We start from the raw sequence: 17,651 nt of genomic DNA, 5'->3' as shown, positions 1-17,651 counted from the left end.
AGATTAAATACCCATTTTCCAGGTGAGTAAAAAGAGATTCAGAGAAGGATAATTACACTACCAAAATCACACTGCTAATAAATTCCATTGCTAAAAGTGGAACCCGGGCTCCAGACTCCACAGTGCTATGAAACCAGCTCTGAAAGAAAGGGAGAACTGAGTCATGTAAGCTCTAAGGTTGCTTCTGGTTCTGATGCTCTATGTTCTAAAGACATCTTCAGCTTTAACACTCCATGTTCTTTTTAAAAATTATTATTATAGCTTTTTATTTACAAGCTATATACATGGGTAATTTTTCAGCATTGACAATTGCCAAACCTTTTGTTCCAATTTTTCGCCTCCTTCCTCCCACCTCTTCCCCCAGATGGCAGGTGGACCGAAAATGTTAAATATGTTAAACTATAAGTTAAATACAATATATGTATACATGTCCACACAGTTATTTTCCTGTACAAAAAGAATCGGACTTTGAAATAGCGTACAATTAGCCTGTGAAGGAAATCCGAAATGCAGACGGACAACACTCCGTGTTCTACGTTCTAACAACCTTTCTAGCTCTGATATCTTGTGTTTTTTGTTCTAGAGGCTCTTCCAGCTCTGACATCCAACCAACCAACCAACCAACCAATCAATGATATTGTTTAAGGTGATTGGGGGCACTGGATATATAGACCAGGGGAAGAAGTTTAATCTCCCAGGAGCCATTGAGAGTAAATCCCTTAAAGAGCTAGAGTACTTAGAGTTAATGCATTTCCAGCAAATAAACACCTTCCCTCCCCGGCCCTGCAGCTACACCCCAAGCTCTGGGCTGTGCCTGAGGCTTCTCATCAAAAGTCAGTCGGGGGCTAGGGCAGGACTTGGGTCTCTAACTGACTTTGGGCCAGTGCAGCTTCCCAGGAGGCTCTGCTGCTAACCCAGGGTCTTCTTTAGGTCTTGCCTCCCCTACCTCCCACTTCCAGCTAGGTTACCCTGGTCCTGTGTAGACCCCTCCCCTTCTGCTCCATCACTACCCCCCAGTGCCATTGGGCTCTTCCCCCGGCTATCACTTCTGGCCCACAATCAGGTAGTGGGCGGCCCTGGACTCACATTCTAGTTTTGCTGCTTTGTCGCCTCCCGCCACCCCTGGACTCTCCCTGGACCGCAGTTTCTTCCTTTGTAAAAAGGAGAAGAGTCAACTAGTTGAGCTCCAAGGTTTCTCCTGGTCCTAAATCCATGATTCTTTGATCTCAAGACCTGAATCTGCAATAGATGCAGGTCTGAGCAGGTCACTCACCTCCTCCTTAACCATACTTGGCTTTCTATTTCCCTGCAGGATCGAGTGCAACAAAATTCTCTCTTTAGCACTTAAAGCCTTTCACCTCCTGGCCCTGGCCACCCTTCTGACACCGAAGCCTTTCTAGGGCTTGCCTTTTACCTCTAGGTCCTCTCTGGTTCACACCGGCTTTCCTGCTGTGGCTCACTTGCACACTTTGGGTCTTCTGACCACCATCCCTCGAGTCTGCAATGCTCTCCCTATTCACTTCTGCCCAGGTTCCCTCGCTCCTGGTGACAGCTCATATTCCCACTTCTGCCAGAGACTTTCCTGCTCCCAGACTGCCTCCCATTGTTCTATATTACATATTGTATGTACATAATCTTGACGTCTCCCTTAATAGAATGTAAACTCCCTGAGGGCAGGTCCCATTTTTTTTTTTAGCTTTTTTTTTGTGCTTAACCCCAGTCTGACCTATTACTACTTATAAATGCTTGTTCCTGACTGACATCCATCTCATTTTACAAAGAAGGAAACTGAGGCTCAGAAAAGTTACATGTCTTTTTGCCCAGCGGCCCAAATTTGAACTCAGCTGCTGGGATTAGGCACTTCTCTTCCCCCTCGATGTCTCTGGGGGAGCCCCACCCCCTTCCCAGGCGCCCCAGCCCTCCAGAAGCCCGAGACCCGAGACCCCGCTAATTCTGCACAAAGAACAAGGGGATTGTTTCCTGTTTGCCCCGAAAGGCACAAAGCCTCAAACTCAGCCACACGGGGGAGATAGGAAGTAAATACAGCCAGACAAAGCCTGTGTGAACGCGCAGCAGGCACCCAGTGGCAAACAATCGTGTCACGTTACCCACGCAGATGGAAACAATACAAATGTGGGCTCTTTGCAGGCACCCCCAGACCCTGGCTAGTGCTCTGTGGCCCCCCGACAGGGAGCGGGACTACCTGACTCCCCCCCAGAAAGTCACCCCAACATGGAGATGAAGCTGCCTCCCCAGAGCAGTGAAAACAGCCCCCATCATGGCCCTGGGGGACCCCAAGATCTCAGCTAGAAAGTCCCAAGTCCCTGGTCCCCCCAATACACAGGACTGCTGCTCTGGGGGTTCCCCGAGGTGACAGTGGTCTGGGGTCCCCCGGCTCCCCCACCTCACGGCTTCCAGCACAAGATGGCATCTGAGCAAGGTCAAAGTTAGCCCAGAGAGCAGGGGAGTGGGCAGCCCCCAGGAACTGCCACAGCAAAGGAAGGCAGCAGAGAGCATGCTGGGCTGCTCCGCCACCCAGGGCTGGGGAGGGCGGTTTTGTTCGGAGGAAGTTGGCAGTTCAATCTTCAAATACAAGTGACGCAGAACCCGACACCCCCCACCAACCTGTCCTCCTCCTTCCCCTGGGGAACAGACGAGGAGCAGCCACGTCGCCCCCCGGCTCCACACGTGGGAGAAGCACCCTGCCCATGGGCCTCTGCCGGTCACCGCCGACCCTGCTGTACCTGCTAGGGACACTGGGTGAGTTTTGTCTTTGAGGGAGTTTCTGAGACCGTGGAATATTTTGAGGGGACCCGGCACCTTCAGAAAGGCAGACATAGGTGTGGCTTGGCCCTGGGGCTGGGGCTTTGGACTCCTGACCTAGCACTGGGTGGGTCTCCCCTCTTTGGGGGAAGTTCATAGCCTTTGGGCTGGTGAATGTGGGGGCCAAAAGGGGGCGTGTTCCAATGAATGGGGGCAGTGAAAACGAATTCAAATCCCAGCTTGCTCTGTACTATCTTATTTGTATGAACTAGCGTCATCTCTTCCTCTTTGGGGGGTCTCAGCTTCCCTTTCTGTAAAATGAAGGGGCTGCACCCCAAACTCAACCTCAGCTCTTAATCCTATGAAAAGGGATGAGGCAAAGAGCAGGGACTATTTGGATCATAGCTCTGTCATTTAGTGCCTGTATAACTCGGACAAGACGTTCCCTTCTCGAGATCTCAGTTTCTCCATCTGTAAAATGAGTGGTTCCCTCCAGGGCTCAGCCTCTTACGGGATCATCCAGCTTAGAAGAGGAGGCCGAGGGTCCATGTGCTCCTCCCTCCCCTCCTGCCCCACCCCAATATCTACCCTAAAATCCGCCACCCCAATGGCCGCCCCCGAGCCTTGTTAAAATTCCCCTTGACGATCGGCTTTCTGCGGGTCCTCATGGGGAGCAGAGAGGCCCCCTTCAGGGATACTGGGGGCAGGGGAGAAGCGGACTCCATCGCAGATGGGTGGCCCCGGGGTGGCTAGAACAGGATGGATGCTCATGTAACAGGAACCGCAGCGACTGCAGAGTCTTCCGTGCCCTTCCGGGGCAGGTCTCCAGCTTGGACTGAGCCTGGAGAGGGGGCATTTCTGGGAATGGCCGGCCAAGCCTCCAGCACAGTTTCCCAGGACTTGGGAAAACACAGCGCACGAAGTAGGAGGGGAAAGCATGGAACCAATGAGACTGGAGGCAGAGGGTCCAGGGTTCAAATCCCAGCTCGAACACTCACTCTCTCTCTCTATGACTGGGACAGGTGCTTCCTCCGCGGGGTATCAGCGATAAAACGAGGGCCTTGAACACATTTCTGGTCACACACTCACATATACACACATTTGCACACACAGCCCTCCTCCCTAACAAATGCCTACAGGCCCTGAATAATAGATTTAGTAAGGGAGGTCTACTTCATCCAAGGCCGCAGCATGTTCTGGGAGGAGCAAGATCTGGATTCTAATGCTGCCCCGATAACTAATCAGCTCTGTGATCTTACCCAAGTCGCCACCTCCCTTGAGCCCCTTTCCTACATTTGTGAAGAGGTCAAACTCGATGGTCACTAACTGGCTGCTCTGGTCCTAAAGTCTGGGCCAATGGGGGGGGGGGGACGGTGTCCCGGCCTTTTTTTTTTTTTTTTTCCCTTTTTTCACCTTAAGGTGGAGCAGAACCCCTGAGCTGCCCCAGAAGCAGCCTTGCTTTTTAGAGAGCAGAGAGAGCGTCCTTGGATGTTCACCCCCATCCCTTTGGCTGGGTTGCCATCCAGGCTTTCTCCTGAGAGTGAGTGCCTTTGACTGAGGGAGAAAGGGGTCAGCATGGAGAGGGACAGAAGCTGGCTTGGGAGCCATTGGCTGGATCCCTGTGACCCCTAGATCCAAAGAGTTAAGAATGGAGGCGTGTGTATGTGCGTGAAAAAGAGAGACAGAGAAAAAGAGATAAAGAGACACAGAGAGAAAGAAACAGACAAAGCCAGAAAGGAAGAGATGGAGAGAAAGAGATGACACAGAAAAAGAGAAACAGAAGAGAAAGTGAGTCTGGGTAACAGGAAGCTACTCAAGATCATAGGAAAATATCCATCCAGGTCATGGAAAAAACAAAGGGTTTCATCAATTGGGGAAAGTTTTGGAGGGGAGAACCCGGCAAGAGAGAGGAGCAGAAGGGACCTGGGGCCTCCTCTGCCTGGCTAGGAGGGGGACAGGGCTGGGCGCTGGCAGGCCCAATAGCGGCCAGCCAGGCCTCCAAGGAAAGGCCCTGCCTAGCCCGATGGACGCCGTCCACTCCGTCCAACAAAAATTCCATAAAGCATGGCCACGTCCAGGGCGGCCGTCCTCCATTCTGAGAGCTCCCCCTTGACTCCCCACGGCTCCTGTTGCTTTTACTGAAAGGCATCTCCCTGGACCCCAGGGTCTTAAAGACTGATGCTGACCGAGCCCTTTACACTTTGTCCTTTACACTTTACAAGGTGCCATTTTTTTATCTCACTTGAGCTTTGGCTACCCTGAGGGAAGGACCTCCATGGCCTTATACCCATTTAACAGATGAGAAAACTGAGGCTGGGGGGAGGCGAGCAGTTTGTCCATAGGTGCACCGTTGGTAAGCACTGGAGGTGAGCTCTGAGCCCAGGTCTTTTTGATTCGAAGTTCAGCCATCTAATCACTCTCCTACCCTGAAGCTTTGCAGCATCTGCCAAGTTTAGAACAAAGACAAGAGGGAGGAAATGAAGCGACTCTCCAGAAAGCGCCAAGGGAGGCCTCGGATGTCTATTGTTGGCTCTAGTGCCTGGCATGTGGCGCCTCTCCCTGGGGAGTGGGCGCCCACAGGCTCCTGCTCTGGGGCCAAGGGGATAAGCCAGTGGCCTGACAAGTTCCCAGGGGGATGGACGGTGGCCAGAGCCCCTCAGCCTCTGTCTGGTAACCCCATATCGTGGACGTCCATGGGAGAGACCTGAGAGGCCGTACCCTCTGCCCACAGCGGGGAGGGGGAACCGAACAGGCCCCCGAGAGGATACACTGGACCCACCAAATCAGAAACCATTGCTTTTGGGAGGAGGGGGCACCAGATCTAGGATTGCTCTGGCGTAGGGAACTCCCAGAGCGGGACCTTCTCCCTCCTGATGCCCATATTCACCAGCTCATTAGCTCAGGACTTGAATCGATGGTGTGTGACTTGGCCAAGATCATGCAGCTAATAAGTGTAGAGGCTCCGTGAGTCAGGAGGCTCTGGGTTCAAGGTCTGTCATCACTTAGACTGGCTGTGTGTCCCCAGGGGAAGTGGAGACCCTCTCTCAGGGCCCCAGGCAGCCCTCTGAGACTCTAAATTTCTAAAGTCTCAAAAACTGAAATTGTTGCAGCTGCCCTGCTAGGATGGAGCGGGATTGGGGAGGAGGGATGGACTTTACCCTCCCCGACCCCCCCTGAGCCCCATCCAGTCCCCATCCAATAGAATCATCTCTTATAACAAAAAAATAAAAAGGACAAATAAGCAAAACAGGCCCGTGGAGCATGTCTGACAGCAAGCGCCTCATTCAGCACCTGCAGCCCACCACCTCGGCCCGCTTCATCAGTCCCTTGGAGTCGAGATTGGTCACGGCGTTTGTTGAGTCCTTTTTTCCAGACAGTCTGAAAAATTATTACCGATTATGTCGAGTTTCTGCGGCATAATTCTTTTCTCCATTTAATGGATAAAATGTCCGAGACTCAGAGCTGGGGGTGTCCCTTGCTCAGGAGTCCAAGCTCTCTAGCCTAAGTTACCAAACCTTAGGGGACCTGCTTCTCTCATCTGATAAGCTCTGCCTCAGTTTCCCCCTGTAGCTCTCTGTTCATCTGTCCGGTTCATGGGCTCACATATTTACAGCCAGAAAGGAATCCCAGAAACCAACCTGTCTAATCCCTCCATTTACAGATGAAAAAACTGAGACCTAAAGAGGGGGAAGGACTTGCCCAGGACCAGTATTTCCATCCCTTGCTCTTCTTGCTACAGGCCTCTCTATTCCTTTTCTGGTCACATTTCCTGGGTGATTTCTCAATTAGCTTTTATTCTTTTTCGAACTGACAAATACTTATTTCTTCTTCCTTCCCCTTGCCCCCGTCCCGACTTTGAGAGAAACAAAAACAGGCCCTTGTACCCAGTTCCGTAGTCGGGCCAGAAGCCGAACAAACTTCCATACGTGACTGAGATACTCTGGTGTTATAAGAAACGAGGAGAAGGGCAGTTTCTTTCTTTCTTTTTTTTTTTTATTTAATAGCCTTTTATTTACAGGATATATACATGGGTAACTTTACAGCATTAACAATTGCCAAACCTCTTGTTCCAATTTTTCACCTCTTACCCCCCCACCCCCTCCCCCAGATGGCAGGATGACCAGTAGATGTTAAATATATTAAAATATAAATTAGATACACAATAAGTATACATGACCAAAACATTATTTTGCTGTACAAAAAGAATCAGACTCTGAAATATTGTACAATTAGCTTGTGAAGGAAATCAAAAATGCAGGTGGGCATAAATATAGGGATTGGGAATTCAATGTAATGGTTTTTAGTCATCTCCCAGAGTTCTTTTTCTGGGCATAGCTGGTTCAGTTCATTACTGCTCCATTAGAAATGATTTGGTTGATCTCGTTGCTGAGGATGGCCTGATCCATCAGAACTGGTCATCATCTAGTATTGTTGTTGAAGTATATAATGATCTCCTGGTCCTGCTCATTTCACTCAGCATCAGTTCGTGTAAGTCTCTCCAGGCCTTTCTGAAATCATCCTGTTGGTCATTTCTTACAGAACAGTAATATTCCATAATTTTCATATACCACAATTTATTCAGCCATTCTCCAACTGATGGACATCCATTCAGTTTCCAGTTTCTAGCCACTACAAAAAGGGCTGCCACAAACATTCGTGCACATACAGGTCCCTTTCCCTTCTTTATAATCTCTTTGGGATATAATCCCAGTAGTAACACTGCTGGATCAAAGGGTATGCACAGTTTGATAACTTTTTGAGCATAGTTCCAAACTACTCTCCAAAATGGTTGGATTCGTTCACAACTCCACCAACAATGCATCAATGTGCCAGTTTTCCCGCATCCCCTCCAACAATCATCATTATTTTTTCCTGTCATCTTAGCCAATCTGACAGGTGTGTAGTGGTATCTTAGAGTTGTCTTAATTTGCATTTCTCTGATTAGTAATGACTTGGAGCATCTTTTCATATGACTAGAAATAGTTTCAATTTCTTCATCTGAGAATTGTCTGTTCATATCCTTTGACCATTTTTCAATTGGAGAATGGCTTGGTTTTTTATAAATTAGAGTTAATTCTCTATATATTTTGGAAATGAGGCCTTTATCAGAACCTTTGACTGTAAAAATATTTTCCTAGTTTATTGCTTCCCTTCTAATCTTGTCTGCATTAGTTTTGTTTGTACAAAAACTTTTCAGTTTGGTATAATCGAAATTTTCTATTTTGTGATCAGTAATGATCTCTAGTTCTGCTTTGGTCATAAAGACCTTCCCCGAGAAGGGCAGTTTCAGAAAAGCTGGAGAAGATTTATATGAACTGATGCAGAGGGAAGCGAGTTGGTCTTGGAGGCTCTCACGTATCATTTCTTATGTATAAATCATCATTGGTGATACGTTTCTGCCAGAATTTGAACCCAGGTCCAGGGAAGCCAGGGGGAGTGAACCAGCTCTGGCCAACTGGTAAAAGGCTGCCTGAGGGGCAGCCAAGAGTCAAGGGGGAGGGTCCCAGCCCCAGAGCACACTTTATTGGCTCTGTGGGAGGTGCCACAGCCCTTGAAGATCCCCTTACGGAGTGCCGTGGGTAGAGAGGAGAGCCCTAGAAATCAAGTTAGAAAACTGTGGCCCTGCATCCCCATGATTGCAAACTCTTGACTTTGCCTCAGTGGGCCTCGACTTTTGTAGCTATAAAATGGGGAGAATCATCCCACTCCTCTCCTCTGCATCCGAAGATGTGAGGTTATGGAAATGGAAGCTTGTATATGTGTATAGCTCTAGGATTCTCTCTTGCGTTGGCTGTGTTCCTTCACTAATACAGATCACAACTCTTTTATTAACCATCAATTGATTAATACGTGTTCATTGCCAGATATGAGCTTAGTGCTAAGTGCTAGGAATACAAAGACAAAAACGAAACGGCCTGCCCTCCAGGAGCTTACTTTCTATTGGGGGCAAACAGCATGTGCACAAATAAGGGGCTTGGGTTTTTTTTTCTGTGATTCTCTGTAACCCCACTTGGGGTTTTCTTGGCAAAATTACTAGTGTGGTTGGTCATTTTCTTCTGTAGCTAGGGTGACAGATGAGGCAACTGAGGCAAACAGAGTGAAGTGACTTGCCCAGGTTCACTCAGCCACATTTAAACTGTTTTCCTGTCTCTGGGACCAGGGCTCTGTCCACTGGATCACCCAACTGCCCACACTTATAAGTACATGAAAATAAATGAGGGGATTTGTGAGGAAGGGGAGGAGCCAGCATGGAGGGGGATCACAAAAGATCCCAGGTAGAATGTAGCAGGGAGCTGAGCCTGGAAGAGAAGGAGGAGGGGAGGAGGAGAATTAAATGTCTGGTAGGGGTCCTGACAAGTCCCACCTCTGCGACTCTATGGGGCAGCTGGTGCTGACAGGCAGGATGGGGCAAGTCAAGCATGAGAAGGCCTGGCTGGCTGGACTTGCATGAATCAGGGTAACATAAGGAGAGTGGATATGCAGGATGGAGCCAGGCAGTTGAGGGTTTTAGACATAAAACACAGGGATCTATATGTGATCCTGGGAGTCAGTGGGAGCCATGAGAGTTTATAGAGCAGGGGAGTGACCTGTGCTGTAGGAAAATCAGTGGGTAGTCTTGCAGATGGTCTTGGTGAGCTCCCATGAGCATCTCTCCAATGCTAGGCCTCTCTCTTCTTAGCTTTTCTGGTGTAATCCAATTTAATAAACATTTATACGGCTCATGCAGCCAGCATTTCTATGGCATTTTCAGGTTTACAAAGTCTCATTGTCTCATTTCATCCTCACAGCAACTTTGGGGAGTAGATATTATTTCTAACCCCATTTTACAGATAAGGAAACTGAGTCTGAGAGAGGTTAAGTGACTAAAAGCCACATAGTGAACGAGTGTCTGAGGTGAGACTTGAACTCCATGCTTTCTTCCTCTAGCTGCCAAGTGCCTGCTCCATTCTAGGCCTTGGGCCTGGGGTTACAAAGACAGGGTTCTGCCTTCTCTGCTATCAGGGTGAGTTTCTTCATCTGGGACCCACAGACTCCCTAGGGGCCCATGGATAGATTGGGGGCGGCTTTGTGTGGGAAGAAAATGACTTTCTTTATTTTATTTTCACCTGCCTCTAAATGAAATTTAGCAGTTTCTTCCACTATGAATATGACAACAAACATTATTTTAAAAAGGGGTCTGTGGGCTTCACCAGACTGTCTTAGGGGTCCGTGGCCCTGTCTATAACTCAGTGAGACACCCGCCTGCCAAGCACAGTGGGCCGTAGATAGTAGCCGTTCAATAAATGCTTGTTGGTTTGGATTAAATCAGGATTTTAAGTGCATAAAATTGCTTCTTGACTGATTGGTGATAAACTGAGAACACTATGGATTAGGGGGACCCAATGAGCCAATGACCAGGGACTTACAATCTGTCAGCATTCGGGGACCGTGTTTTTCCTTTGGTTTTCTCAGGGCTCGGCACAGTGTCTGACTTCCATTAGGGGCTTAATGAATGCTTTTTGACTTGACCTCCCAATAATATGGTGGTCGTTGAGCTCTGTCAACAGACTTTGAGAAGCCAAGAGTTCACCTCCTAAGTTCTAACCCTCTGAGGACTGACCCCTGTTAACTCTCCAATGAGAATAGCATTAATTTGGGACCTCCCTACTTTGTGGGGAAACCGAGAACAGTCAATCCCTGCTTCCAAGGGTCTCCCACGACAATCAGAAACCTTGGAATAGTGGAGAGAAAGCTAGGAGTGAAATTCTGGCCTTCAAGAATTAGGAGTGTGTAGTCATGGCCAAATTGCAGCATCTCTCTGAGTCTCATCCAGAGAAAGTTTATGTCTGTGCATATACACACGTATACACGTATGCATGTGTGTGTGTTCTTATCTAGAAATGTGTGAATTTATATCTGGAAACATCTGTGTATTTATAGCTAGAATATAACTGTATATTTAGGGAGAACTATGTGTGAATTTATATCTAGAAACATATATGTGTGTTTATATCTAGAACATCTCTCTCTCTGAATATATATATATATATATATATATATACACACATGGGGGGGAGAGAGAATGAGAGAGAGAGAGAGACAGAGACAGAGACAGAGACAGAGAGAGAGAGAGAGAGAGAGAGATTTGTGGATTATTTCTAGAAACATATATGCATTTATATAGAAACACATGTGTGCGTTTTATGTAGAAATATTTATGTATTTATAAATTGAAATCTACATATTTATATAAAAACAGGTGAATTGATATTTAGAAACATACATGTATCTATCCATAGGAACATATATACATTCAGATATGAATTTCTTTGGAGCAGGGCTTCTTAAACTTTTTTCTACTTGCGATCCCTTTTCAGCTGAGAAATTTTTACATTATCCTGGGTATATATGTTTATAAAATAGTTATACAAATCACACATTTGCTGATAAGAAATCATAAGTTTGCAATCCCCACATTCAGTCAAGTGACTCCATATGGGGACACAACTCACAGTTTAAGAAGTTTTGATACAGAGAAACATATGTGTATCTATAAGTCAAAACATATACATGTATTTATAGAGAGAAATATATGCATCTATATATGGATTCATGTATAGAAACATATAGGTGTCTACATCAAAATATGTGTATGTATATATAGAAATATGTTTATATGGAAATGTGTATTTATATATAACGTGTCTACAGAAAATATTTATATACTATATAAATGCATATAATTATGTATATGCATGTTTCTATATGCATATATGTATATACATACACAATTTCATATAAATATAGATAGATAAATGTTAGATGGGGGAGCTGCTCTCAGAGGGAAGACTTCCTGCGGAAGGTGGGATGGAGCGAAATCTTGAAGGAAGTCTCCCAAGCAAGAATTATTCCCTTAGTTCCTAGCTGTGGCACCTACTGTAAATGAATAAGCTGACTGATTTAAATTGGGAAAAGGTAGAATGTATTTGGAGCTGGAGATAGTGGGCAAATCACTGCCCACTGAGTCTCAGTTTCTCATCTATAAAAGGGGAAAAATAGTACTTAGCTCACAGAATTTTAAAGATTTATCAATCTGCAAACCTTTTTAAAGTACCTGCTTCTTGCCAGGCAGGGTGCCAAGCCCTGGAGAATAGTCAGGAAGCATTTATTTAGAAACTACTATGCACCAGGCATTGTTCTCGAGCGCTGGGATCATAAATATGAAAAAATAAAGAGAGCCCCTGTCCTTAAGGAGCTAAAAATATAATTGGAAAGCTAGCACACAAAAGCTCCAAAGAGGGTGGGAGAAGGAAGCAGGAGGCCCCGGCACTGAAGAATCACTCAGAAAAGTGAGAAATAACTCACGGCCTCAGAGAGCTTACATTCTCTCTTCCGGAGGTAGATACTAACACAAAGTAGACACTAAATAAATACAAAGTAGATACTAAATAAATACAAAGTAGATACTAAATAAATATAAAGTGGATACGAAGTAAATACAAAGTAGATACTAAACAAATACAAAGTAGATACTAAGTAGATACAAAGTAGACACTAAACAAATTAAAGTAGATATTAAGTAAATACAAAGTAGATACTAAAAAAATACAAAGTAGATACTAAGTAAATATAAGTTAATTTGGGGATGGAGAGAGGGTTAGAAGCTGGGATGAGAGGTAGAGAAAATCAAAAAAAAAGCTTCCCAGAGGAGGTAGGCCTCAAGCTGAGTCTTAAAGGAAAACAGGGATTCTCAGAGGCAGGAGTGAGGAGGGAGCTCATTTCCCTGTGGCAGGAACTTGAACAAAGACCGGGAGGTGGAGAATAGAGTATGTCGTGGAGAGCAACATGGACTATTGCCTATGAGGAACAGCAGGAAGACCAGATTGGCTGAGACCATAAAATGAAGGAAGGGGAATAATGCATATAATGAGACTGGAGAGATTAATAAAAATAATGATTACCAATATTTATAACATAGCCCTTACTGTGTGCCAGGCGCTGGGCTAAGGCCATTCTTACTTCTTGATCCTACAGCTCTGAGAGGTGCTATTTTACAGATGAGGAAACTTGCACCCTTGACCACAGAGTACCAGGTTCTGACCACCAGAACTACTGGGCCCAGAGTGGCCCTGTCAAAGACCTTGAGAAGTCAACAGCTCACAGGGGGCCTGGCAGAGGCAAGTGGGCTGCAGGCTGGAGAAATAGAAGTGGTGCCTTGTTGGGGCACTGTCAGAGACTCTATGTTTGAATTCCACTCTACTAATTAAGAGCTGTACGACTTTGTCCATCTTTGGGCTTCAGATACTCCATGTAGCAAATGAGGATTTCTCGGGTCTTTTTATAGCCAGGGGTGTGCTGAGAAACATTTAACAACTGTTTCCCTTCCCCCCAAAATGCCCATGACACACTCTTAAGTTTAATTGGCATTATTATTTTCTCCAGTACTTTCTAAAGTCTATACAATCAATAAAACAATAGATAAAATGCTGATTTGTTACTCTTATTGATTTGTGACTTATAAATGCTCATGCTGAAAATTTAACAATCAGCTCTCAAGAAAAGTATAAACAGGAAAACTAGGATAGAGGTAAATGCAGCGTTAATAATTTTAACTGTGAGTATAAATGGAATGAACTCTCCCATAAAATGAAAGTGAATACCAAAGTAGATTAAAAGCCGGAATCCTACAAGGTGTTGTTTACAAAAAACAATCAGCTCTCAAGAACAAAAACTTCCTAAATTGTGGATTGTGAACCCATATGGGGTCGCAACTGAATGTAGGAGTTGAAAAATTATGATTTATTATCAGTAAATGTTTGATTTATATATGTATTTATATACCTATATACCTGAGGTTGCATAAAAATTTCTTGGGTGAAAAGGGGTCACGAATGGAATAAGTTTTGGGCTTTATGCTGCTTTTTTTAAAAATGATTTTTAAAATTTTATTTTTAAATTAAATTAAATTTATTTTTTGTTACATTTAAGTTCCAAACTCTCTCCCTCACTTCCCACATTATGCTAGAGAATATCACCATTTGACATATATATATATATATATATGTATGTATATTTGTATATATGTAAAACCAAACTATGTGTACTTCCATTTATCAGTTCTTTCCTTGGATGTGGCTAGCATCTTCCTTCATAGATCCTTTATAGTTGATTTGAATATTTAGAATACTTGGTGATAACTTGGTTATTCAGAATTATTCTTTGAAGTGAATTATTTTTGTTACTGTATACAATGTTTCCTTGGTTCTGCTCATTTTATTCTTCATTATTTCACAACCTCTTTCCATGCTTTTCCAATTTCATGGAGCTCGTCATTTCTCATAGCACAACATTGTTTTCATCACCATCATATGCCCATTTCGCAATGGATGGGCATCCCCTCAATTCCCAGTTCTTTGCTATAAATATTTTAGGCTATGTAGGGTTTTTTTTTCTTTTCCTTGATCATTTTGGGAAGCAGACCTAACAGGTTTGGGTCACAGGTCATACACAGTCTTAAAACTTGAGGTAACTTTCTAGATTGTTCTCCAAAATGGTTGAATCAGTTCACAGTTCCACCAACAGCGTTGTAGTGTCCCAATTTTTCCACATCCCCTCCAGCATCTGTCATTTCTCCCTTCTCTCATAATAGTCAATGTGACAGGTGTGAATGACATTTCAAGATTTTTTTTAATTTGCATTTTTCTAATGAGTAATAATTTAGAGTATTTTATATGAATATATATATATTTAGCTTTGATTTCTTCATTGAAAAAGTTGCTCACCTGACTTGTCTTTTGACCTGGCTGGACCTACTGTATTTCACCCCTGTAGAATGGGGGTAACAAGATGACAGGAACCTCAATACCACCAGTTCTTCCTTTTGTGGTAGACTGACCAAAGCCTAGAGTCAGAAAGTGACTTTGCAAGAATAATCAATGCCTGTCCATGCAGCCAATTCAATCCTGAGACTTTGGCTAAGACTCTTCATTTGTCTGAGTCTATATAACTCTGGAGTCTGTGTCTTATAAATAAGAGTTTATTAAGCACCTACTGTGTGCTAGGCACTGTTCTAGTTGCTACAGATATAAAAACAAAAATGGCACCATTTCTCCCCCCAAGGGATTCACATTCCACTCAGAAGTGCCTCTCCTGATTCCTAGACTCAATACTTCCAACACAAAATTTCATTCCCTGCTGAGCCTCAGTTTCTCCATCTGTAAAGTGAGGAACTAGACCAGATTCCCTCTCCAAAATCACTCATACTCCATTTGGAAACAACCAATGATGGGGAACTCACTACCTCCTGAAGCAGCCTATTCTACTTGGAGACATCTCTTGAGTATCTGGAAATGTTCAGGAAGGTTTTATTTCGTGGTTGTTATTTCAACTCAGTTTGCTTCTGCCTCTTTCTCACTCTCCCTGACTCTGGTCTCTTTTCCGCAGTATCTTCCTGTCATGGAGGACCCCAGCAGACCCTCTCAGGTAAGTAGTGTGGAGGTGTATAGTTTGAGAAATGTAGACTGGAAAGGAAATTTGGGAGTGGTCACAGAGAGATGCATCCACCCACTTTACAGAAACTGTACAACATCACCCACGCGTCTCACCCACACCCTGAGACACTCGGAAGCTCAGGTTTGTGCACTCAAGTGCTCTTACACAGAGAGAAAGAGAGAGAGAGAGAGAGAGAGAGAGAGAGAGAGAGAGAGAGAGAAGACAGACAGAGAGACAGAGAGACAGAGAAATAGAGAGAGACAGAGACAAAGAGACAGAGAGAGAGAGAGACAGAGAGACAGACAGACAGAGAGAGAGAGAGAGAGAGAGAGAGAGAGAGAGAGAGAGAGAGAGAAATACTAGAGTATTTTTCATCAGAAATCTCATAAATGCCCTCACATGCTCACAGTGGAAAAGCATGAAACACAATCTTTTCTTTTTTCATTTGATATTTTTATGCAGTTCATTGGGAAAAGGCCAGAATTTCAACTGGAGGGTTGTCTCTTTCTGGGCCTCAGTTTCCCCCCTGTAAAATGAGGGGCCTGAACTGGTGGATCCCTAAATGTAAAATCCCACGAGGCTCCTGGTGGAAAGACCGGGTTCTGGCATTTCTGACATGAGATCGGACAAGGGTCTCCCCATCTCTGGATCTCTCAGGCTCCTCAGTTCTAGGATGGTTGAGAACTCTGTCCCTCCCACTTCAAAGGGCTCTTAACCTGCTCTGAGGAAATGTATTTGTCTGTACATTTTTTTAAACCTCTTGGGCTTTAGAGTAAAAAGAGAGTTAAGGCCCAGAGAATGGAAGCCACCAGCCTAAGTTCACAGAAAGCACAGACTGGCTGAGGGCATCTACACTAACTGTCTTATCTTCTGGGCCTGGGCCACTGAGTGGGAGAGGGCTGAGAAGGAAGGACAAGAGTCAGAACTAGTGGGAGTGGGAAGGGCATTGAGGACTCTGGTGATTCTCCAGATCTGACCTTCTAACCCGTTCTGTGCCTCCCTAGGACCCGTCAAGGACGTCATTAACTCTGGCTCCCTATGTCAGGTACGACTGGAGATCAAGCTCAATCATACAAAGAGTGTTTTTTGCCTGAAAGAGCAGAAGGAGCAGCCCCTGACTGAGCTGCACAGCAAGCTGGGCTCCTTGAGGACACCCAAAGAGATGGCCTGCTCTTTCTTCAATCCTTCTGTTCTGGACCTGACCAGAAATGTCTCCTTGAAAGAGCTGAAAGTGGCCTGCCACGGTGAGTCCCTGAGCCCTGGGCCTGCCACTGCCTGAGCCCCTTCCCGGGGGAGAGCACCATGGCTCCCCAAGTGTAAAAATGCCCCCCAAGGAATCCCCCTAGAACCGACCCAGCCTTGAGTCTTGGCTGGAAGCCCTGTGGGAAATGGAGGCCCTTCAGAAGAGCCCCCAGAGACTAGAGATCCCAGCTTCCATTTTAGCATTTGTTGCCAGGGGAGTGGGATGATGTTGGAAAGCCCTTTTTATCTGTGGTTCAGTTTTTTTCAATCGTGTCCCACTCTTAGTGACCCCATTTGGGATTTTCTTGGCAAAGATACTGGGGTGGTTGACCTTTTCCTACTTTAGCTCATTTTACAGATGAGGAAACTGAGGCAAACAGGGCTAAGATACTTGCCCAGGGTCACACAGCTAGGAAGTGTCTGAGGCAGATTCCAGGCCTAGCGCTCCATCCATCACCACCTGTAATAGCTACAATTTACAAAGTGCCCAACACATGTATCTCATTTGGTACTCACAACAAGGGGAGCGTGTGTGTGTGTGGGGGGGGGAGTTGTTAGCCCCATTTTATAGATGAGGAAACTGAGATCAAAAGGGATGACATGACAGCCAATATTACAGTTCTTTCTGGCCCTATCCCCGGCAACTACCAACCCTAGCCAGGCTTTTTGGCTCTGGGAAAGAAAGCAAACCTCCCTGAACCTCAGTTTCCTCATCTTTAATATGAAGATAGGGATCCTTGCCCTCTCTCTTCATAGATGTGCCATGAGGAAAAGCATTTTAGAAACATATCTTAAGTGAGTCCTGCTTCGACCAACAGCTGGGTGGCCCAGTGGGCAGTGCTCCAGACTTAAGCTCGGGAACGCCTGAGCTTCATTCCTGGCTCAGACATTTGTGAGACCCTAGGTAGATAACTTACCTCTCAGTTTCCTCATCTGTAAAAAGGGGATAATAATCATGCACCTACTTCCCACTGTTTTAAGATCGAGTAAGGTAATATCTGAGCGCCTGCTCTCTCTGAGTCTCTACCCACCAGGCTTGGGGCTTCCTCACGTCACTCATCCAAGGCTTCTTCTCCTTTCAGAAGCAGTTACCAAAGTCACTCCGCCCACCCAGCGGCCCCCTGTGACCTCACCTGAGCCCACTGGTAAGAACTTCCAGGCCTCCTGCAGGGACT

General features: G+C 45.5%; 1 protein-coding gene across 1 annotated transcript in view; it reads left to right on the top strand.

Annotated features, from left to right (window-relative positions):
* The first annotated feature begins 2,537 nt into the window (after positions 1-2,537).
* Positions 2,538-17,651, top strand: part of CD5 (CD5 molecule) — a 29,358-nt gene continuing 14,244 nt past the window's right edge. The window contains exons 1-4 of the mRNA XM_012552756.3: positions 2,538-2,760; positions 15,187-15,225; positions 16,239-16,478; positions 17,559-17,621. Coding sequence (XP_012408210.1) covers positions 2,709-2,760; positions 15,187-15,225; positions 16,239-16,478; positions 17,559-17,621 — 394 coding nt within the window. The 5' untranslated portion in view covers positions 2,538-2,708. The remainder of the gene's footprint in view (positions 2,761-15,186; positions 15,226-16,238; positions 16,479-17,558; positions 17,622-17,651) is intronic.

The sequence above is a fragment of the Sarcophilus harrisii genome, chromosome 6 (assembly GCF_902635505.1).
Source record: "Sarcophilus harrisii chromosome 6, mSarHar1.11, whole genome shotgun sequence".
NCBI classification, from domain to species: domain Eukaryota; kingdom Metazoa; phylum Chordata; class Mammalia; order Dasyuromorphia; family Dasyuridae; genus Sarcophilus; species Sarcophilus harrisii.
This window is presented reverse-complemented; position numbering and strand designations above follow the sequence as displayed.